Source organism: Lytechinus variegatus, chromosome 1 (assembly GCF_018143015.1).
Source record: "Lytechinus variegatus isolate NC3 chromosome 1, Lvar_3.0, whole genome shotgun sequence".
NCBI lineage: Eukaryota > Metazoa > Echinodermata > Echinoidea > Temnopleuroida > Toxopneustidae > Lytechinus > Lytechinus variegatus.
The window spans coordinates 66,233,675-66,258,791 of record NC_054740.1 but is presented as its reverse complement, the minus strand read 5'-3'; the positions used below and the strand labels follow the sequence as shown (position 1 = coordinate 66,258,791).

General features: G+C 36.0%; 1 protein-coding gene across 1 annotated transcript in view; it reads left to right on the top strand.

The window, feature by feature from the left end:
- The first annotated feature begins 12,788 nt into the window (after positions 1-12,788).
- Positions 12,789-25,117, top strand: part of LOC121420230 (gamma-aminobutyric acid type B receptor subunit 1-like) — a 47,004-nt gene continuing 34,675 nt past the window's right edge. Inside the window, exons 1-2 of the mRNA XM_041614796.1 lie at positions 12,789-12,926; positions 22,108-22,278. Coding sequence (XP_041470730.1) covers positions 12,813-12,926; positions 22,108-22,278 — 285 coding nt within the window. The 5' untranslated portion in view covers positions 12,789-12,812. The remainder of the gene's footprint in view (positions 12,927-22,107; positions 22,279-25,117) is intronic.

The following is a 25,117-nucleotide window of genomic DNA, read 5'->3' as shown; positions in this document are numbered from 1 at the left end:
ATAAAAAAATAAATAAAATAGATCAAACTGTATTATAAACAGCAAGCAGACAAGAACGACATTAAACAAAATATAAAGTAATGAAAACTAGAAAATAGACATAAAACTAAATTTTAGGTAATGAGTTCAAGCTACAAGCAAATACACCCCCCCCCGGGCATCGATCCATTTTTCAGATGGGGGGGGGGGGCAAAATCATTAATCAACGTTCCAAAGGCGCTCGATCGTACAAAACACCCACCCACACACACACATAGGCATGTATTATATTTATATGTATATTATATATTTATGACTCATGAGACACAGACACGTATCTCACCAACAAATTAATGCGAGCGCGAAGCACGAGCTTAATTTTTTTTTATTATATTGACAGGAAAAGCGTGCCTGTTTAGGACTGTTTGTAGTAACTCATGAGGAGGATACATATCTCACTATACAGATAGTACGAGTGCCGAGAGTGAGCTGAAATTTCTTTATATTCTGACCTGAAAGCTTGATGTTCTAAGTATTTTTGGTACCAATGATTAAGATTGGTATCTAAAAAAGAAAATATCCGAGCTGACAATTTTGATATTTCGATCTGAAAAAAAGTGACAGTTTAATGGACGTTTTTGATAAAGAACCAGATATATATATCCAACAAAAGATTATTGCAAATCGAAGCAGGAGTTCTTTTGAAGCTTAGAACTGAAAACGGGACATTTACACTCACCTATTTAATCATGAAATTTATGGGGTTTTGCTACAAAAATGATGCATAGCGCGAGCTGAAAATTTTTACATTCCAATCTGAAAAGCGGACATTTTGAGGACGATTTTAAATAAAGAACGAGTTGTGTATCTCAATCTCGCTTGCTGAACATTACAATCTTGGTTGTTGTTGTTTTTTTGCATATCTAGAATTATTGGGGGGGGGGCAAAATGATATGTTTGCCCCCAAATATTTTCATTGGTGGGGTGATCGCCCCCCTGCCCCCCGGGATCGACGCCTCTGCCCCCTCCCTTCCCGGCAAAACAACGCGTTGTCAGAGATCAATGTAATTTGAAACCTTAGAGCTTAAAGAAGTTAAATAATTATGTTGTTTTTATTGATTATATAGGCGTGAACCTCTCTACAGTGCGTATCCAAAAAAGTTTACACTTAGAAAAATCCTGTAAAATTATAAATTTGTAATATCCTGAAGATTTTTCCACATTTTAACATAGGTACAGATCCATTCAAGCAAATGACGATATAACTGTCGACAAATATTTCCGCTTGAGTGAGCACCACTTACTTTTGAAAAGTTAGTGAAAAATGATTTGCGCAGAACTTTGAAATATTTATGGGAATAAAAGTAGACCTTAATCATGAAGAACTCGTTGAATTTAGCTAGTAAAATTGGTTTGAAGATATCTTTTACCTTTTTAACTTGTTTTCTTGCCCAAAACACTTCGAAGAGTGCACTGCGCCCCACCCTACTCCCCCAAACACCGAGGCCATCGTGGCGATATTTGCTTTACACTGACCTGTGATTTACATGAAATGGCTTAGGCTTGATTTTCATTTTGTTAATCATTGCCAAGCTTCGGAAAAGTGTGGAGAAACAAGTATTAAATGAAATGTAAACCCACTTTAAATGATAAAAACTTAGTGAAAAAATGCTGGAGATGTCTGATATAAACTTTTGTCAGATTTAGTTATGTCTTCAGATCCAGCTGGCACAAAAAGGGTAAAAGTTGTGCTTACTAAGTGTTGAAATTTCATTTTGGGTGGGCAAAATTGTTACAAAATGCTTGAATGTATTTGCTGTATTTCAATTGACTAAAAGTGCAAGAGAAATGGGTGAGAAATATTTCGGAGGGTAAATTTGATTTCGCCCTTTCCCCTTGACACAGCTTGAAAACGAGCATTTCTGCGCAAACAGATTTTTGCGAGCTTTACAAAATTGGACAGTGCTCACTCAAGTGTAACATTCTGTCAAAACTTTTACTTTCATTGGATAGATGAGACCCAAACCTAAGATAACATGTGAAAAAAATACCCACATGTTGTACATTTTTTAATTCCCAGGGCTTTTTCAAAGTGTAAACTTTTTTTGAAACGCACTGTATATAAACATTCTACGGCAATTTTCTGCACTTGCTTTGAGGATAAATTCAAAACCTACGGTTCTTAAAATATATTGATAATTACAATATTGAAATAAATCTGCTAAATATAATGGACACAGGCCGTTCAAGTTTCTCGTTGCTCGCCCTTGAGAGACTACTGTACGTGCGTAGTAAGAACCCCTGAAGAGTAGTTTCTCGTTGCTCGCGCAGAGAGAAACCACCGCACGTGTAGGGTAAACGTGCAGGGTAAAACCCCTGATCAGGGTGTTGGGGGGTATTTTGGAACACTTTGCCTACCATACCTGGGTGCAATTCCCACTTGGCGCGCTCATGGCCGTACGCAGTGGTTGGCAGGGGGCGGTTGCCCCACCCCCTGACATTTTGAAAACTTCCCTGTTTTACACAGTAAAAAAAATAAAAGCACGCTGTTCAGGCCTGTCACTTTAACAGCAAGTTGTCTAAACTTTTTAAACAAGTTGTTTAAAAAGTTTAAAAAGTTGTTTAGAAAGTTTAAGCAGTTGTTAAAAAAATTAAATAAAAGTGACAGGCTTAAACCACGTGCTTAAAATTTTAAATTGCGTTTCTACTGAAAAATTCACAAGATTCACTAAAAGTGTGTATAATTTAACTTCAAAAAGTGTCCAAATGAAAAGCTCGGTCGCTTCGCTTGCTCACTTTCGGGTTTCTTTGAAAATTTAAACGCATCCTGCCCCCAGGAAAAAAATCTGCGTACGGCCATGCAATGCAGAAACTCCGGTGTTGATTTAACACCAGCCCGGAATCTACATATGTCCACACAAGAGAAGTATTAAACAACACCAGTTTGGAATTAAACCGATGCTGTTGGAGCGGAGAGAAAAAAATAAATACCGTTCACCATTTTCGATTTCGATTGTTTTTTTTGCTTTTTTATCGATTTATGTTTTCGATTTTTCCCCAATATTGTGAGCGAAATTCGGCCCTCTTTCCCTACCGCTCCACGGCCGCTCCAACAACACTCGGGCGGTGAGACCATGCCTTAAACCCCAGCCCACCTATATTATGCAGGTTTGGTATAGGATTCAAGACAGCTTGATATAATTTCATGAAATTGTCATTTCAAACTATTAAGATATTTTCATCCTGTTACAATTTTGCTACTTTTTGACAAAACAAAATAATGTTATAATAATAAAGCCCAATATTCAAACGTCTTTCGGAATCCTGTTTACCGTGAAATGGAAGCGCATTTGTTTTGTGAATTTTAACAATGATGTCAGAAATGTTGGTCACGTCATGATGAAAAAAACAATCATTATTTAAGTTTATGCGAAAAAATGATGGCCAAAGCTTTACGAAAAGGACTCACAGGATCGATTTCTGGTCGAAATGGTTGCAAAGACGAAGAAAATAATGGGAGGTGAAATGAGGAGATTTAAGGGACCTGCGATTTTCCTATTTTCTTTCTGACGGAACACTTTCGCAGTCCCTAACAACAGGATGATCTCGGGGTACGTGGCATGTTCTAATGTTCGATCTGAACAACATATCCTCCTCTTACTTCTCCGCTCAGATTGTGAATGACTTATTTTCCCTCCTTTTATCAAGTTCAGTAAAATTCATTATGTGACCTGGAAGGGGGAGGGGATTGTGCTTTTTGTGGGGCTGAGATCAAATTGTCGTTTTAGAACATGTTGAATTCGAGATTCTCGCTTTAAACCCATTTCATCTCAGTTAATTTTCCCCCAAGAAAGGTTCGATAACACGTAACTGGGATGGTGCCACTGTTTTCACCCCTACATACCTTACGACGCCTTGTTTTCAACGATTTGTGCCGAGAACAGGAGCATCATCACTCCCCAATTAATTTGAGTAAGGTCCTTGTGAAATGTACAAATACCCACCCCGGACGCCCACCCCCTATACGTCACCCCACCCACACTCATACAAACTACATCGCGCAGAAGCATATAAATACTACATTGTAATGGAAAAGTGACATCCAAACAAAGCACATGTTTTGAAGGGCATAGATGTATACGGTGTTATTGATACCCTTTCATCGCTTTGGCATTCTAGCATCATCAAAGTTGCATCCCAATCCATTCCCCAAATAATTACGAGGATTCAGAATGAAAACCAGTCAAAATATACGACGCATGACATGATATGTTTACACATTTCTGTCACCACGTTACAATAAATTGGTCGTCTCAATCGATTTGATGTCCCAGTCAACGACATGGACGCCAGACCAATGCAATGCATTTTTTATCGTAATACACACGAAATTTCAGAATCATTGATATACACGCTGAAAAGTAAGGGTTCATTAAAAGTTTCACGAAAACCCTGCAAAATCATTCGGTCAGCCGTGGAAAATAAAATCAATAGAGGCTAAACCGAGAAGACATGTAGAGGAATAACATTACTGACTTATGATTTTCATTAAAGATCGAGCATGCGATCTTAATACATAGGAGTAATGCTGAAAATTTGTTTACAGGAATAACATCTGAAGTACCAATCAATTCAGTTGCACTTCTATGTATTGCTTGGTATTTTTTGTGTAATTCGTTTTTATTAAAAGTAAAACATATATCTTTCCCTGATTGACTTATAAATATTTGATAAGAGTCCAGTCAATTTACATTAACCACAACAACACATGATTAATTTATGGTTTCTTTTCAGTTGTTATAATGACTCCTAAGTCGATGACAATCTGCCAATACTTGGTATTGTCATGAGGATGCGGCTTACAAAAAGGCGCCAAACACTGACGCATCGGCGCGTGGACGCATCGGCGCGTGGGAATGACCACTCTGCGTCATAAAAGGGGCGGACCTATAAAATCTTTTTCCGGCAACATTCTCAGAGTGAAATAAAAGAAGAAGATTCTCGCTTTTCGCTGTAAATACGGAATATATTGTTGTTTAAGGTAGAAAATGGGTAAAGTACGCATCCTTGGAGGTTCGTGTGTCTGTTCACTAGCAAGTCAAGGTGACTCATCATTACAATGTGTTTGTTAATACGTCGGTATTGTTTTTTTTTTCTCTGGAATAATTAAAGTTGTATCGATTACTCGATGAGCGGGTGGTTTTGTGGTGTATTGTTAAAGGTGACCATTGACGTGATTGTGACGAGATCATTGACGTCGCCGACGACGAGGGTGATGGTTTCGGTGAAGTCAAGGATAACAGAACGATAATCTTTCTTGTATGATACACATGTGCATGTTTACTTTGAAATTTTTTTGAACATGTCCAGTTTTGTTGCCCACGTGTTTAGAGAAACGATGAAGTAGTTTGGAAACGTGTACAACAAAAAATCTGGCGTTGATTGGTGGTCGTACGGTTTATTTCCAATTCGTCCAGTTGCCAACTCGTCTATCATTTGGTCTACCCGATCAATTCGTCCACTAACCGCATTGTCTACTTTCATTTAGTCTAATGCCATCCCATCGAATAACCAGCTGGTCCAATAGCCATTTAGTCCATATACTATTTGGTCTAATTGGACTAAATTTTTGATTGTGCAAAATGAAAGAAAAGAAAATGGGTATTACACCGACTGGTTATTAGACAAAATGGTCATAGACGAACTGGTGATTAGACAAAGTGATTATTGGACCAAATGGTCATTGGATTAAATGGTTGTTAGATGAAACGTTGATGGACGGAATGGCAATTTAGACTAAATGAAGGTAGACCATGTGGTGAGTGGACGAATTGGCAATTTACCGTACGTACAGGACCACACCTTTCATTGGTACTCCGTTGTTAACCTTTGTGTTAGATCAATACATGGGTGCTTTTACAACACATTCGGTTGTTTATTTTACACTTTCCCAGTTGTTGCTTTGTGAATCAACTCAATTCAACTCTTCCTTTCATTTCCACATAATTATATAGTACGAATTCATATAAATCAAATAAAACTTATCAGATTGACAGCATAATGAAGCAAATGGAAACGGAAATAGTGATCTAGATATACAAAGTAAAGACTATTAAATTCATTGTATTGATGATGATTAAAAAATTACAAATACCTTAATACCTTATCATCACCACGCTCATCATTGTTAGAATTGTGGAACCGGGTTCGTTTAAAGGTGGAGGATTCTGTGTATATTTAATTCATTCGTTCATTGATGATAAAATCCGTATTCAGCTACCATTATACTTATACTTATAGGCTGGTCTAGAAAGGGGCCTTGTGAACAAACGAAAAAAACATTAAAATTATGTCTGACGAACAGTATTTATGTATACATGTATACACGAACTACAAAAATTAATGAAAAATATTTCCAAAGATACATAGGACAAAGAAAATAAGAAACAAAATCAATTTGTGAATATGTAAAATTAGAATAATCAAATTCATTAATATTTCAAGTAACTCACATGCTACGTTATATATTAAATAACTGAAAATATTACTATATAACAGAATATTTTTAAATGAAATATAAGTTACTTTGAAGATGAAATATAAAATGGATAGTGACGATGGTGATAAGGATATGTTGTCGAGTTATGATGCCAATGGTAATATTTCTGAGGGTGAAAAGGATCAGTAATATCTGATGGTGCGGTTGTTGATGGGGTTGCTGATGGATGTTAAAATGAATCATTTTAGGATTACGATGATGACAAAGATGACGACAAGACCAATGAGGAGCAGGAATAGGCAGGAAAAGACTATCATGATAATTATGATGATGACGATAATGATGATGGTGATGAGTATCATGATCATGATGATGATGATGGAATTGCAGAACGAGAATTAAAAAAATAAAAGCTAAACTCGTAGAAACATCTCCATAAAAGGCAAATAAATGACAAACATTAGACTAGTGTCAAACAAAATACCCCATTTTTTTATATCAACCAGTTGATCGAAATGAATTGCCAAACAAAAATGCTCCATGAGGGTAAATCTGTGTCCAACCAACAAAGGGCATTTCTTTTGGGCATTTTTATTTATCCATTGTGATGAAAATTCTTCGCATTCTAAAGTAATTGCTGCTTATTTTTTAACCTTACTGGACAATATGCTTCCCGCATTGGGTAAAATGCTGCCCAAAATTGGTTGGGCACATAAGTACCCTCGTACTTTTACCCGATTTTAATTTTACCCAATATTTTATCACAGTAAATACATCGTTTCATGGAAGGACATAGAATACATCACAAGTACACAGAAGATGAATCCATTTCATCTTTACCTCTGCATGGTTTAGATTTAGCATTCCAAACACCCAAAGGTAAAGTTTTCAGATTTCCTGACAAACTTGTTCATTCTTTGTCTTGACCTCTGTATCATCATAATTGTCTTTTCAACATTGAGATATAGTTAATTTAACTGTAACAAAAAATGGTTCACAGCAATTACATATTCTTGTTAAGCCAATTTCATACTCTCTATATCTCCATCGGATCCTGATAAAAAATAATGTCGCGTCGTCGGCATACATTGTAACATGACCGTTCTTTATTGCATTAGACAAGTCATTATTTAGGACCAGAAAGAGTAGTGGGTCTAATAGGGATCCTTGAGGTACTCCGATAGACACGCGTTCTTTCCCAGAAATAGATTTATTATATTGGACATATTGCGACCTCATGTTTAGATACGACTCAAACATAGAGATATGAAGAGTTCGGTTGCAAAAGGGGTTAGAATGGAAGAACTTTCAGCACCATATAAATACCTTATTCTACAAATTATTACTTAATTTACTTATTCTTAGGGAAAAGAGAAACTTCTGGAACTACAGCCCTTACTTATAATCAGACAACCTTTGGGCGTTTGGAGTGATAAATCTAATCCATGCAAAGGTTTTCTGATTATAAGTAAGGGCTGTACCATCAGAAGTTTCTCTTTTCCTTGAGCATAAATAAAGTAATAATTTGTAGAATAATGCATTTACCATGGTGCTGAAGGTCCTTCTATTAACCTTTGTCATGGAATCTGAAAACGTTAACTTATTAGCTTGTTACTGTTACTTAAATCGCGAGGAGTGCTCGCGGCGCGCGTATTACGCTAATTACACCCCTCTTCAAGAATGTTGATAATCGCCCTTTATTATTAAGATCTCCGTGTATTTAGTTATTCTTTGAAGTAATGGCTCATTAATTCAATAATTGACAAATAAAACTTGAGTTCTGGAAAAGCGGTTGGAGGTCTGTTACAAATATTTTTTTTCTACCTAAAATTAATCTTGATAGGTTAAATCGCTCTCTTTGACTACTCATACAGTGTTTCTTTGAAAATGCCGGAAAGGCAATTAACGAATTTATTTTGTTATGCAGAACTGAGGCATTTGTTTAGTAACATACTTGATTAAAATTCAGGAAAGGTGGAGCATTCTGAGCCAAGGAGTTTCACTCTACGGTAAAATTTATTTTTTTAATTTTTATTTTCTGAGATCTCTTTAAATGGTGGCAAATATCTGTCCTTACTTCAGAAAGATAGTATAAGCACTCCGTGAATCGAAGAATACGTCTAACTGCATTCTCTTTCAAGTTTCGCCATGTTTGCACTGGGGTACAGTTTCAAAGCCAAAAACGATGAGAGATTTGGCCTTTCTAGAGTTGCCCCTCATCATACACCCACTTTAGGAAGTATCTTCATTTCAACATCTTCTAGGGTTGCCTCCTTAACCTCTCGTGTACACCGGCTCCGATTTAGATCATGGAAATCGCTTGAACTGGTTGCTGTCCTCGGTGTTTTGTTTTGTTCGTTTTTGTTTTAATAAAGCTGGTCATAAACTAACATACAAATTTATACACATGACTAAAACGTGATCGTATGTGTTAATGGCGTAATAATCCAAACATTTTGAGAGGGCCAGATAATCATGCCGTATCGAGAAAAAATATGAAAAGTTGCGAGTGAGAGAAGTGAGCGAGCTAAGATTTAGAAATTTTTATTACAAATATCCAATTATGTGACAGATTTGACATAATATTACAAGATATTATATTTCATCCTTCTTTCTTTCCTTTCCTTTTTTTCCTTTTCTCTTTTTTATTGGTAGTGATTATTTACTTATCTATCTATTTATACATTTATTTATTATATATATATATATATTTTTTTTTTTGGGGGGGGGCAAGCGCCCGAAGTTCCTCTGTCTGTACGTCACTGGTAGTAAATGCATAACTTGCGAACAGTTGAATGAAACGTCTCCTGTAGCTGTAAATATTACAAGGGTACAGATTGCAATATTCAATGGCTCATGAAAATGTACATGCCAAGATTCTATCAGTGAAAATATCTTCTGAAATTGTCGATGAGACGGATTTTTAAACATTTTTTATCAGCACCGTTTTGGAATGTATTCCCTGTGGGTAGTGATAATTTGAATATAGACTTTACTTGAACAATTAGATTATCATGCTTGATCCACGGTATAAGTAGGACCTATAATTATAGACACAAGGAGTAGGTAAGAGCCTTTATTAACAAAGCTTGTCTGCGCAAATGAAAGATTGTTCAAAACTCAAGCACACAAAGGTTTACCTAATAATCATTTAAAAAGGGGGAACATACATTTTGTTGTGTGAAATAATGCCGAATACTGTTTATATGCATTTTATCCATAGTTGAACTGAAATGTACCCCTCCAAAAAAATGCATTTTGCCTAATATGAAAAAAAAAATACCAAACACACAAGAATGCCCCCCTTTTTACCAAAAATTTGGGTGAACTTTTACTCCTTTTTAATAAGTGCATTGTTCCCTTTTTTGCACAAGATGTAAATGCATTTTATGTAAATGATTTGCTGATTAATAGAAAAATAGGTATTTGTGACTCACCCATATGGCTCCAACCGACTCCCTCTATAGAAGTTATTATAAGTCTACTTGTTGAATACCAGTGAATTTCACTATAGATTTTGGGTAGATAAAGTCTACATTCTGTCTTAGTATGGGACGTTTCTTGGTGTTCGAATGTATCGTTTTACGAAGCAATTTCACACGAAGTCATTTTTAATTAAATTTCTCCGTGTGCTCTGGGTTGAAAAACATTGTGATGTTATTTTCACTTTGGGCGAACGATATAATTTCGGCGTATATATTTGTCACTTTTTCAGGCAAGAACGGAAAATACACATTTGTTTTCTAGTCTGATTATTTTGATAGGTACATAAACATTGAAGTTAGTCACAATACTATCTTCAATCATTTCAACTAGCAAATTTCTCATTTCGGATGCTTTAATCAACTGTGTGAAAAGCAAAACGTTTAAACAGTTTGAATAATCGCCAATATATTTTGTTAATACCTCGTTCCAACCGCAGGGAGGAAAGGGGTGCGTTGACACTTTTCTCACTCCCCCCCCTTCAGAAAAAAGGACCGACGGCATGGGATAGGGCTTGTAAGAAGGGCGACATGTTCTAAGTATCGGTGTTGCTATATTCATATCTTCTGTAGATATGTAGTACATATTACTAGTATATCAGTACATAACCCCCCCCCCCCCCGCCTTTCACACCACTTGAAAAAAGCTGATGACACCACTGCACCGTCTTGCTATCCGTTATAAGTGGCCTTTCATAGCTGATCGCGAAAATATTCGTGCCTTCTAACTTTTGTTTTCTACAATCAAAATGATTGCCAGGACTGACCTCAATATTTTATAAGATCTGGCACGATCACTAGACGATTCCTCTACGATGTAGACCACGAGTTCAATCATGGCGCGAAACGTGATGTCCAATGAGAACTATGTATGCCATATATTAGTAATTATCTGAGTGAGCTGCTATACTGTCCGTAAATCGCTTTGTATACGCACAGTGGCAAAGTTATGTACGTCAATTCCCAGCATTGATTGAAAGCGAGTGGTGTGATATCATCTTCGTTGAGTTATACCCGAGGGACAGTTGTCAGAATGACTGTGCATGTGCTTTTCAGGCTTGTTCTTGAAAGGGACGTGAAATATTGCAGACTGCAGTGAAAGAAAAAAACCTTAATTTATAAAATAGATTGACGGAACATCGGTGGTTATTTTTGTTGTTTTATAGACTATGAAAAACAACTTTTAAGGACAACGTAATTATATGCAGCTCACCATTAATTGAATAAACATATATATTACAGGCCTAAACAATAAATTTGAACCTTTGCTGATTCGCACCAACATATATCTTCAGTACTAAGTATCCTGTCCAATTAATCGTTGTTTTCACTGGTTCTACATTGCAACGATGACCGTAATTATGCTAAGTGTAATCTTCTAAATGACCCTTGGGAAAGAACCCTAAAACACCTTTTAACCGCGAAATAATTACATGACGGACGAACACGTGGCTAGCACGTCCATGACGTGACGTAGATCCGCTTTCGTTTGTCATATACTGCGTGCAGTATGCTGACGTCGTACTTCTGATTTAGAACAGATTACCGGAGCCACTAAGGGGTGCAAATTCCATTCAAATAAATATTCATTTGCCTTTTTATTGGTTCTCTTCAACGCTCTTAAAATAGTGGGCTAAATTCCCAACTTTTAGTCAACCCTGGGCAACATACTGTCCACACAACCATTGGTTAAAATCTGTCCAAATTAAGTAGGGAATATGAATAATTAAGTAGGGAATTTGATCAGTAGGATAATAATTGGCAAGAATATATATATGTTTTACCAACATAAATTACCCAACACAGTGGACAGTATGCTGCCCAACATTTTAAGTGTGAAACTTGCGAAGTATTTAAAGATTTCTATTCCTATTTATAGCGATGTCTTCGCACCCAAGAATCGATTGGTTTATACATCGTGTAACCGCATTCCTTGGCCCTCAACTAAAATAATTCTTGGCGGAAAACCGTTGTATTTTCGATTATGCTGCGTGGTTTTCACTATTGTAACTTTATTTTATTTTGATTCTAATGGGTGGTTTTTAATGATAGCATGTTTCAGTGAGGTATTTTGCGACTGATGCGCACAAGGCTAATCGCCATATAAGTTTCGAACGACTATAGCATGCCGTTCGAGTCTAAATGACATATTGCCAGCTTTCACAATGACCACTTTCTAGTAATGTCTCGGTTTTGGGTTCATACACACCAATTTTATTTATTTATTCATTTGATTCATTTTATTGGGGGCGAAATGGATATTTTTTCTGAAAGGCAAAAAAAGTCTGGAACAAAGATGCAAAACCGGTCATTGGTAGGGTGCTCCTTAGATGTACAATCTACAGGATCTGGCACAACGTCAGTGAACTTTGTTAAGTGTTAGGAAATTATGGGAAGGGAGGTTATTGTCTCCTTGTCTGCTGGTGGTTATTATGGTAATTATTTGTCTGTTGGTTATGGTCATTATTTTCGATATTGAAAAATTGCTTAATTTTTTTTATTACACAAAATTGCTTTTACTAAAATCTTAGATCTAGTAATTACGAAAGGCTTTTTGTGGAGCCTAAGATGACTTAACTCGAATCTGGGTCATTATGACTGTACCCATTCTATGGTTTCCAGGATCCTGTAATGTAGTGAAATGTAATTTGATTGTTTTTTCCATAATATACGATGAATCTAATTCAACAGCTTAATTGTTGACTGTTATTGAAAGCGATCAAAATCAAATAACTTTTCACAATTGTTAAGTAGGGCCTAATACTGCTGGAGACTGCTGAAAATACTTAATTGGTAATTTATAATAATTTTCTTGTCTCCCGCAGTGTAATGGTGGCAAAGGGACCGACGTAATGTACAAAGAACTCTACAACAAGACTACGACAAAGATCATGGTCCTTGGAGCAGGCTGTTCGATAGTTACCCAACCAACAGCGCAAGCATCGCACCTGTGGAACCTGCTTCAGGTGAGTACTGTTCTTTGACCCCCTGTGGGCATTGATATCATCATGGTTGCCCTTCAGCCGGCTAAGAGTTCTTGACTGGTAGTCCGTAGTGTCTCATCCCCATCTCACAATGCACCCACCCCCTTCTCCTATATGCCCTTTGCACAAAACCACCTGCTTCAGGCAAATGCTGTTGTTTGAACGCCTGTGGATGTTGGCATCTCCATGAGTATGCGTGGGCCCTCTGCACAACACCACCTGCTTCAGGCGAATACTGTTCTTTGAACGCCTGTGGGTGTTGTCATCTCCATGAACATACACGGGCCCTCTGCACAATACCACCTGCTTCAGGAAAATACTTTTCTTTTAACGCCGCCTAAGGATGTTGGCATCTCCATGAGTATACACCAACTGGCCAAGAGATCTCGACTGGTCCAATTGTGTCCCGTCCGCATCTTATACTAAACTCACCATCCCTCCTAGGCCTATCAACACAACCCCACCAATTAGCTGAACCATGAATATGACCCGTCTCAAGAATATACATTCCTTGATCGTGGATGTAGATTTTCGTAGAGGGGCTTCCTCCATTCTCTCCGGGATGCCGTTCCATAAAGCTGTTCGTAAGTTAAGAGCGACTTTAAGAACGACTGGTGATCCTTTCTTACGCGCTTAACCATCGCCTGTGGTGTATAACATTTACCAAAAGAAAGGATCACCAGTCGTTCTGAAAGTCGTTCTTATCTTACGAAAAGCTTTATGAAACACCCACCAGATGTGTTGACATTGTCGCATTTCCAACAAAAACAATCTTGACATGGCATCCTACGCCCCCCTCCTCTCTTACTGGTTAGCAAGGCGATAAATACATTCAAATGGAGATAGATTTAAATCAGGAGAAGGGAACATATCTTGTATTCGTACATGAAAGAGTGAAGGATATGAACGTGGATCATCCATTTGTTGAGACGTAGAGACGTGGTCGCATTTCATAAGTTGGGTATGCAAAAAGGGTGGCGTATGAACAATTTTCCACACGGTGCCATGGATAAATTGTTGCTACATCACAGCATCTTGACCAAATTTATTGGGTCATATCTCATTTTGAAGCTAGAACTATAGGCTAAATATATAACTATGAATGAGATCAACACAACAGGAACAAAAACTATAGCACATTAAGTTTGAAGTAACAGGGGTGGCGGAGCCGGTGGATGCGGTAAATGATAAAATATTAATTAAACCTAATTAACAACTTACTATAATATGTAATATGATTGTTATCCTCATATTTCTGGGCGTTTTAAAGCAGGGAACAACTAAATGTCATAAAAATTTGACAATTTTGAAAATATGCAGCAATGGAATACATGTGTATGTCAGCTCTGATCCGCAACCTAATCAATTACTAAACCGGAGAGATTTGGTTAATTATCTAATTTGTAATCTTAATTTTTAGTACAAATGTTGTGTATCATTGCAACAAACATTTCTACCCATGATGTTGTCATTTTGCCAAGCATATAAATACAGTGACATGTATTTTGGGGGCAAAAATGTGAAATTAAATACTGTTAATTAATTAGTATAATTAATATGCATACAACAATAATAGATAATTATTCGATTTTTGGTACAGATTTAATTATTGATGTTTCAAGATTACAACTGCAATTTACTAGGGTGATCCAATGTTGCATTAACTTTTGACACCATTTTATTTGCAGCAGGTCCAATTTGAGAAAAACACATTTCAAAATTCACATTTACATTGACGTCTATGTAATAATTAGCTGTTAGTTAGTCATTTTCAGGAAAAATAAAGGTATTCGAGACTTAAAACTTTTCCATTATTTAGAGAATGGTAATAGCTATAACATATCAAAAAATTAAATTTTTGACCATTTTTACCCTGTTCGCGAAATTGGACCACCTTATGACATGCGACCACATATACTTTGCTACACACTGTTCAAGGGCAATTCGTAAGACATTTGATCATATTGGTTAACAAGATATCGATGGACGAAAACAACTCCCTCTGTTTCCATCATATCGTAGCAAGTGGGGAAGACGGGAATTTCAGAGGGGTGTTTGGTCGAAGTGTCGTACAACTGATATGATTATATACCTCTCAGTCCCCCCCCCCCATCACATTCCCTCATCCTCACCTTAACATTTTTTTCCCTGGCCTTTAAAAACGGCATGTTAAGGATAACAATTGCCAACTGTTTGTCCAGATTTTTATGTAAGGGAAGACGAGAAGGTCATAGATGGCGTTAAAATCAATACGCTCTCCATTTGGAATAAGCCTGATACACTTTATAGTTCCGATATTTCAAGTGGTCAAATCAGGGTCAAATTGAAGATGAGGAAATGGGCAGAGCTATATTAGATTAGAATGTAGGAGTGAATTCCATCTTTTGAGTTATTTGTAACCTGTACAGTTAATCAAATAAGATATTGGATGTTCGGAGCAGTGTTTCGCGTTTTGCCGGTTTTGACCTAGATCTGAATGAAAGCCAACTCAATCTCGGCATTTCATCCGTTTGAAATGATTTTCATTAAAAGGATGTAATGCATCCTGATGGGCGTTGAGAAACTGATTGATTTTTGGTCCTCACGAAAACATCACGAAGATGAATATTGTGAGGGGAAAAAATACAACAATATCAGGCATTTTGAAAACATATGATATTTTTTCCAGCCATGTCCTTCAGAACACTGGTTCGTGTATGAACGGCCAACGTGTGATATAAAGAATATAATTTGGTCATATATATTTATTCATAGAGAATATCAACCGTGAAAATTATCATCAATCGTCCCCTTGTGAAATGATAATTATACTTCATGAAAAAAAATATGTTGTGAATTCATAAATTTCAATTTCAAGATGAAAAACAAAAACACGAGTTATTTGATCGACTACAATATCATACGGTTCAAAGTATTGAAATGTAATCTGACGGATAATTGATTTGCATTTGGGTTTAATAGATTCTTGGAAGAAATTCTGCCCACGTTGAAAATGGACTGGAATTTCGTTGTTGTATTTTCAAAGAAAGAAACTGATGTTATTTGCGTCTGCACACTGTTAAAATACACAATATTCCACTTCAACGATGTACTTTCAAACTCACTTTTGAAAGGAAGAACTTCTAATTTGGTTTGCTACTATGTATAGACAAAATGTGATGTGTGTTTTTTTTTCACGCAAGCTTATTTCTCAACGTAATGATTTACAAAAGACACATTATGCAAACTTGCTTTTATTCGATACAAAATGGTTAAAGACTGAGCTAGGCTAACTTTCTAGTTGCAGAAAATATCCCTATTAACGCCATTTTTCATATCTTGCAACAGAAAAAGAAAATCCCTAATTGAGTGTACGAGGAGTATATAATTGCTTGTTTTTCTCAGAATATCAGGGCACCATTTCACCTCTGGTTTCATGAAGCCTGGCAGCACTTACAAGTTGTCATTATCTGACAGTTTCAGTCCGATATCGGTGCTTCTCAGCCAATCAAAGCCAAGGACAAGTTGGGGGCGTATGACGTAGTTGTCAGATTCGACATCTTGTCAGACGACAAATGTAATTCACCCCCCCCCCTGTCCAAGAAATATTTCACTCTGCTTTAATAGGGACTTTCGCACCACGACGCATGGCGTATTCAAGAACAGAATAAATGTATTGAAAATGCCCGTCAAATGACAATGAACAACAGAGAGGTCTTTGTCGAAATTGGTGAACCGGAACAGCAGTTTCGTCCAAAGTTTCGGAGCTGACAAAAAATTGCAAATATTCGTGTGTTCAGTGTCCAGGGGCCCGTTGCAGAAAGAGTTGCAATCAATCGCAACTCTAAAAAATCATGCGCAACTTGATTTTCAACCAATCAACAGCGCGCATTTGGGACTTTCCATTGATTTTTTGACTTGCGTTTAAACGCAACTCTTTCTGCAACGGGCCCCAGGACGAAACTACTGTTTTGATTTACCAATTATTGATAAAGACTTCTTGGTTGCTCTTTGTCATGAAGAGCATGTGACAATGCATTTTCTATGATCTTGAATCTGTCGTGCATTGTGGGGCGAAAACACCCGATTGTTAGCAACCAGCAAAAACTGTGGTGTTGATTGGTGTACATAGAGAACCACACCAGTCATTTTACTCAGGTGCTATTTCAACAAATATTGGCTAATTACAACACCTTTGGTTGTTTCTTTACACTATTTGGTGTAAGGTTCCATCTCTTTATATAGGGTGTAATTCTGACACCTCATGGTGTGGTAATCTAAAAACCAAAAGTGACGTTAGTTTTAAAAAGTTTTGTAGTGCATGGTCCAAGATATGTCTTAGTCCATGATGTTTGGGAATTAGCAAGACTTTGAAATAAATGAAAAAAAATGACTTAATCAATGGATACATTTTATAACAAACTTTTATGGTACCATTAAAAAGTGAATGAAACAATAAGTAGGTGAATAATGAAATTGAACACAATCGATACGCGAAGAAATACCTCGCATCCAACGATTAATCGCTTTGGGGAAAAAATATTATTATTATATAACTGTTGCTCCTGTTAAATAATTTATTTATTGACCTAATAAAGGATGACTATCATTTCAGAAATTATTATCATATTTCCTACGTGGTTTCGATCAAGGCAGGTGAACGACACGTGTAGCACGTAATTATAGAAACCACAAATTCGCAGAAAGTTTCTAAAGAGGAAAAGATTCTTTATAATCTTCTCATACTCATATTCACCGCAAATCATCTCCTGTCTTCCCGCCAAATGTCTTGCTGTTATCAGTTTTTATCTTATCTACTTTGACAGGGGAAGGGATGTATCTAAGAATGACCACAGCTATTCTCTCTCCGATGCGTGAAGGTTATCCAACTCTTTATTGGATTATCTATATACTGACACAGATCTTTTGGTTATAATTTGTATATCTAGATTGAATAGGTCGATAAAGTACACACCACGTATACTGGTTGGGCAAGAGATGATAACACCCTACATTATACGTGGAAGGTCGTACATGCTTAAAGATAAGTGCACCGTAATTTAAATTCTTAGAATTAATCTTACGAACGTTTGCAAGCCTATTTTACATGGCTGGACATATAAGACTTTGAAATAGTATTACCATTATTATTATAATGATAATATAATAGTTATTATTATTGTTAATATTGTTATTATTATTATCATTATTATTATTAGTAGTAGTAGTAGTAATAATAGTAGTAGTAGTAGTAGTAGTAGTAGGAGTAGTAGTAGTAGTAGTAGTAGTAGTAGTAGTAGTAGTAGTAGTAGTGGTATCATCATCATTTTTATACTATCTCTAAGGTCTCATCCATTTTCATCGAATCCTTGCTTTCCCCACACACAATGTATGTACTATCTCCGCATGGTGAGCGTCCCCAACAAGAGTTCCAAGGCTTAATTGCTAGTGATATTTCCAATGGCGCACAGATGGGGGGTGGGACAGTTACCCCCCCCCCCCAGTTTTCCACGACCATGAAAACAAAAGGAAAGGAAGAGAAAAGGGGGAAAATATGATGTTATTCTGAATATGTCAACATCAATCACAGAATTAAACTTTCGTATTAAAAATGTCGAAATTTTGGCTCGCTCGTAACTTTTTGTGGAATTTTGCCCATTAACCATATCTGGTCCCTCAACATTGTTGGCTCATAACGCCACTGTTTATAACATAAGCTTTTGCATCCTACCGGGTACCCATTTGACACCTTGGTGAACACTCGCAAAGTGTGCATTAATGCCTTGCCAAAGGACGCTAGCTAGGCCGCAGTGGGATTCGAACACATGACTTCCGAGTGAGAACCTAACCCCGACGCCAAGGTGCTTACCATTGATATTTATCCTAAGAAAATTGAACGATTCATTATTATGTGTATCATACCCCTAGATTTTAACAAAAGCTCCATGTATTCGCCTATACTTCTTCCATCTTCTACCCCGTAGTCCAGTAGACAGCCCATAGGCCATGTACATGACCAGGAAAAGTTGTTTAAGTACAAGGTTTGTTGATGGTTTGAAGTTAATGTAGCTTTAATGCGACGATAAATTTGAAAGGAAATGAAAGTCAGTGTCTTAAATTAATTCCTCATCATAGAAATCATTGAGAAGAGTTCTGTTATTCATGTTAGGTTTACTAGATTAAAACAGTAACAAAAGAATCTTGATATTGCACACATTAGCATGGTATTGTAATTATGTTAATTACCATGATTACATTGATTAGAAAGGAAAACTATTGTCATAAACTAATTCTTCGTCACAGAAAAACTTAGAATAATTGTATTATTCATATTTCCAAGCTTTGTAGATAATAACGTGACAAAGAAATGTACCGGCCGATTGCATATGAATATTAATTAGCCTATTACGGTAATTATGATTACATTAACCAAAAAGCAGAAATCTAGAGTCATCTAGAGACAACCTTAGAAAAGCTGTATTATTGATGTTTTCAGGCTTTGGGGACATAAAATGACAAAGAAATACACATGTTACGCATATAGTGCATTATGCTAATTATGGTAATTACTTCATTGGCTTAAAATGAAAACTAGAGTCATAAATGATTTCCTCATCATAGAAAACTCTAGAAAAGCTGCATTATTCATGCTTTTTGGCTTTCTGGATAGAAATGACAAAGACATCCATGTATATCACACACTCTCTGTTGATTAGTGAAATCATGCTAATTACGACAGTCATACTGTATAAAAAGGAACATGAGTCATAAATGAATTCATCGTCATAGGAAACCAATTGTGAGCTGTATTATCTATGTTTTCTGGGATTTCCGGATATACATTTACAAATCGGTCTATATTACACTTATGCTAATTAGTTCATTATTTTAATTACTCTGGTTATGATGACTGCTTTACCTAAGAATAAAAAGATAAGGACATGAACTAATTCCTTGCCACAAACACCCTGAGAAAAATTGTATTATATATGTGTTCAGTCTTTCTTGTTTTAGATTAGTTGTATATTACATATAAAAATTATACTAGTTACATGATTATTCCAATCCAATTAAAAAAAAAGTGCCCAAGGTTGCCAAGGTGGCAACCAAGCTAGATTTACTTCAAAGCCCATCTAGAACGCACATCAAACAAAAAACCTTGTATTTTATACTTAAAAACTTTTCCAGGTACGGAAGACCTCTACTGGATCACCTATTTTGTCCAGTATTATATGCTATTCATCCTATATTATATGTTCACGGGATAGATGTTGAATGAAACCCTAATAAATTATGTTCTTAAGTAAGCAAGGACACATTTAAAGGACATTAAGGTCTACATCCCCCTTGCCAACCCATTGCGAAATCCCATCAATTTCAATGTTGACGTTTGAAAAAAGCTACGTGTAAAATTATATATCAAGTTGATTGTATCAGATATTCAAAATTTTTAGCACACCAACGCATAAATCGTAATGTTTGTAAGAATCTCTGATAAAAAAGAAACCCATATCAAACAAGGCCATTGCAAATGCTGACCCACTTTCCAATATCTTTTAATCGTTCTGTCATGTTTTGTTTTCCTTCGCATAAGCACAAAAAAGTATGTTTCCGATTTGTCAAGATATCGTTCGCCTGACCTAGATGTGATATTGATATCGGTCGACTGATGGAAACAAAGGCGAGTTTGCCGTTATTTTATGAAAACCAATAAAAACAGAAAAAAATGATACATGTTGCATGTTTACAAGTAAAAATTATTATTGTCTAGGCCTATTGTCATTTTATTTATGTTCGGCATTTCAGCAAAGATTAAGTTACAAGCAATTTACATGATTACAAAGACAGAACAAGGATAGCTACAGAAAGTCCAGGTGGGTGTTTCATAAAGCTGTTCGTAAGTTAAGAGCGACTTTAAGAACGACTTGTATCTTTTCTTGTGGTAAAGGGTATATTCATTGGCGATGGTTTAGCGCATAAGAAAGGATCACCAGTCGTTCTTAAAGTCGCTCTTTACATACGAACAGCTTTATGAAACGGCCCCCAGGTTACCTGGGAAAGGAAAAGTAAGCATGTAGGCTTTCCACCCCTACCTAGACTTGTAAGTACATGTAAACATCCACGATAGTGAAAGCACACATGAAAATTCAGATAAAGAAATAGCATGCTTAAGTTGATATGTATACAAAAAATAAAAAATAAAGTGGGATACAAAACAAAATATAGGTCATCTTAAAAGAAAAGGTGTGATGATTGATATTTAATTATAAATATTAGTTATATTGAAGAAGTAAAAAAAAATACAAGTCAAATGGTTTGAAATTAACAACCAGAAGGGAATATGAATGGCGGTATAATAAGTGTGTGTTCATTAAAACAAAAAAGAACATAAAAATATACTATTACTTTTCTTCATCAGGTTTAACAAGAATTCGGGATGTATCGCCTTTATTAGTCTGAGAAAAGATCAAATGACCAGAATACTGCTGAAAACTATGAATATAAAACTGAAGTATGCTGCATGGTAATGCTTTCAGTTATGTCTGAATATTGCAAAAAATGGCATCCGTCATTTATGTTTTATGAGGTAATTCTATTTTAAACCCTGTTTATATATTGAGTGACGTTTTGTAAAAAAAAATTGTAAAAAGATTTGTAAAAAAAAAGGGAACGCAAATGCACATTTTCACTCCAAACTTACCATTCAGAAATTCTCTCCCTGAAGAGCGAACATTTTCATTTTTCGAAAACATGGAGGGAAATAAAAGTCAAACAGCACGATATCTTTGGTTGATTATGATTACTATTTGGCGACTCTGATTTCACTACTCCCGGCACCACTTTTCTTGTACATGTTTATTATACTTCTGGGGGAGGAGGGGTAAACAGATGGTCTTGTACTGCACGAGTGTACACCTACACAAAACAACTAGTATATCAATTGTCTCAAAACAATGTTAATATTCAAAAAGAGAATGCTGATGAATCAAATATCTAAATGTAAGGTACTTTTTTCACTCGGCTATCCACAGATAGATTTTTATACGCCTTATCCTTTATTCTTGCCATTATTTCTGTTACACATTTTTTGTAGAATATGTGCCGAATTGGCGTATGATCAATGTTGTGAGCCCAAATCATATACGTAACCATATTTTTTTTAATTTTCTATTTAATCTTTAAGCTGTCGTATTCTTCGGCCTCACCAAAGTTATCCGAGAGAGATCTCTTTCCGAAGTTTTTCAGGATGTTCCCACCGGAGACAGTCTTCAACGTCGTGAAGTTCGCCATGTTACGTCACTTCAACTGGCATAAGGTCGCCACTTTACACCAAACCATCGAACTCTTCTCACTGGTATGTACTGATTCTATTCTATTCTATTTAATTATACAATTTCCTTAAATACTTACAAGATTGTTACACACATATAGATATGAGGATGAACATATTAATCAAATTTTTATTGAACAATTTTTAACACTCAAATTTATGTTAATTTTGTGTATCCTAAAATAACATTCTCATTGTTTTCGTCTTGAATTTCTAACCCCCAAAATACTGTAGCCCCTCGAACACAAAATGATTCATGTTTAATACTAGCGATACAAAGTATCACAAAGCGTTGAATGTAGTTCACCCCTTAACAATATTCACTTTTAAAAATCATATCGAGAACAATGTTCCGAATTTCCGCGCCTATTGGCTTAAGTTAATATCTATCTATCTATCTATATATCTATCTATCTCTCTATATCTATCTATCTATATATAAAATAATCACAAAAGGTTTAGTAAATGCCGTGGATATAAAATCGTAGATTTTAAAAAGGAGCATTGCTCTCAAAAATGAAAGGTAAAGTTACACTCTTCGTCAGTGCCCATGAAGTGACAAAAAAAAGAGAATTCAAAATCCATTACTGAAACAGTCGTGAAAAACACGTCTGTTCATGGGCATGCGGATATATATATATATATATATATATATATATATATATATGTATGTATATATACACACACATCATCATCAAAGTTTACACTCACAGTTAGTGGTGCTATAAAGTAAGTGATCCCCACCTTCATGCTGAGTGTTGAATGGAGACAACAACACTACAATGTTGGGTGAGCCCAGCGAAAAAAACTTTATTGAATGTAATATTTTATCACCTGACTTCACAATTAGATATCTAAAACATGGCAGAACCTGAACACTTGAAATATGATCATTTTCCGCAGGGGTTCACTAACTTTTTAGCACCACTTTATCTTCCAAAAGACAGTTTAATTTTATGACAATACCTATCTGTTTAACCAAGATTAATACCAACTAAAAAAAAGTATTAAAAGAAAACCACCTTTTTGTGGGGCGAGTTCACAACACCTGGCCTCGCAATAATATATGGGTCATAAAATCAAAGATAAAAGGATCACTAATTTCCTGTAATGTTTATCGCATTTCCGTTCAAGGTTAACAAGCCCATAATGTCATTCATTTAATTTTTAAGTTCATGTTGTTGATGTCCCTTTTTTTACTGACAATTGTTACAAGCTATTAAATTCCTTGATATTTAATATATATATCTTTGAGGGAACACATTACAAATGAAGATGTAAGGAAGCAAACAAACAAAAAGTTTGCAAAACGGAGGCTGAAATGGCTTGGTCACGTCCTGTAAGGATGCCAGGAAACAGCACAGTCAGGACGGCTGTTACATGGAAACCAGGAGGAGGGGAAAGGAAAAGAGGGAGGCCGCATCAAACATGGTGGGGGAACAATTAAAAGAGATCTTACTGATCAGGACACAACTTGGAACGAAGCAGTCCCCATCGCCCAGGATCGATGTCCAGTGGCGGACCCTTCCGAATCAATGTCCACATATATATGGAACATGCTAAGTTCTAAGGTCTAATTAAATTCCTTATATACAGCTGATTGCCTGGCAGAAACATTTCCAGTAAAAGTAGTCTGTAAGACTGTCCCCTGTAATTCAAGTTGGGATGATTTTATATCTCACTGTATCTTCATATAAACTGACAATGATGTATAGGATTCACCACAGGACATAATACGAATGTCATTTATCATCATTTCTCTCTAATTTGTTGAAAGGCAAACCTTGTAGGGAAGTTTATCTTCATTTCTTTCTGCCGTCGAATTTCATTTTTTGTTTGTTTCATTGATCAAGCTCTCAATGGAAAATTTCAACACAATATAAGTTTGATACACAGCTCTATAAAGGAATTGTTTAATTTTATTCGGGATCTAAAAATGTTTCTCTTACAGCAAATGCTGTAACCATAGTTCCAAAACTCGAGATCAGACAGGAATCACCTAAAGATTTTTAGGCTAATCGATCAATATGATGACTGCATTCATTAACGTCCATACATTTTAGTAAATGGAGGGAAATGATAATTCGTATGTACATGTCTTGAGAATCATGTAATGATACTTATCAAAAATATTTTCTAGGTATCCTCCAAAAAACAATGTTACATGCACTGGCAGCATGTAGGGCCTCATATGGATTTTCATTTATCATTTATTATTCAACTACAAAAAAAAGTTAAAGGCCACCGTCATTTCTGGAAGGAACCACTTGTATTTTGTTTTGTTTTTGACAAGCACTAAAATGGGTCATTGAAATTCTGTCAGGGTTCTCTCTGGCAACGCCCCATACCCCACTTAGGTATAGGGCTACGTACCACGTGATGTATCAATTTTTCGATTTCCTTCAAGAAGTTTTATTTTCTCGTTTTTATTCAAATCAACTTTTTGTTTGGGGCGGACTTTTCCTTTAAAGGTCAAGTTCAACCAAGAAAAAAATCGATTTGAATCAATAGCGTTGGAATTTTCATTAAAAAATCGGATGTAAAATAGGAAACTTATGACATTTTAGAATTTCGCTTATTTTTCACAAAACAGTTATATGCACTATTTGGTGATATGAACACGAGAGAGCTGATAATATCCCTCACTCACTATTTATTTTGTTTTTTGTTGTTTGAATTATACAGTATTCCAATTTTACAAGTCTTACAATAAGGGTCAACTTGACTGGCACATAAACTGTTAAAACAATGGTAATAAGTGGAAGAGCCGTGGTGTAGTGGTTCTGACTCTCGCCTTGTAAACAGAGGGTCGTGTGTTCGAATCCCACCGCGGTCTAGCGTCCTTTGGCAAGGCGTTAATCCA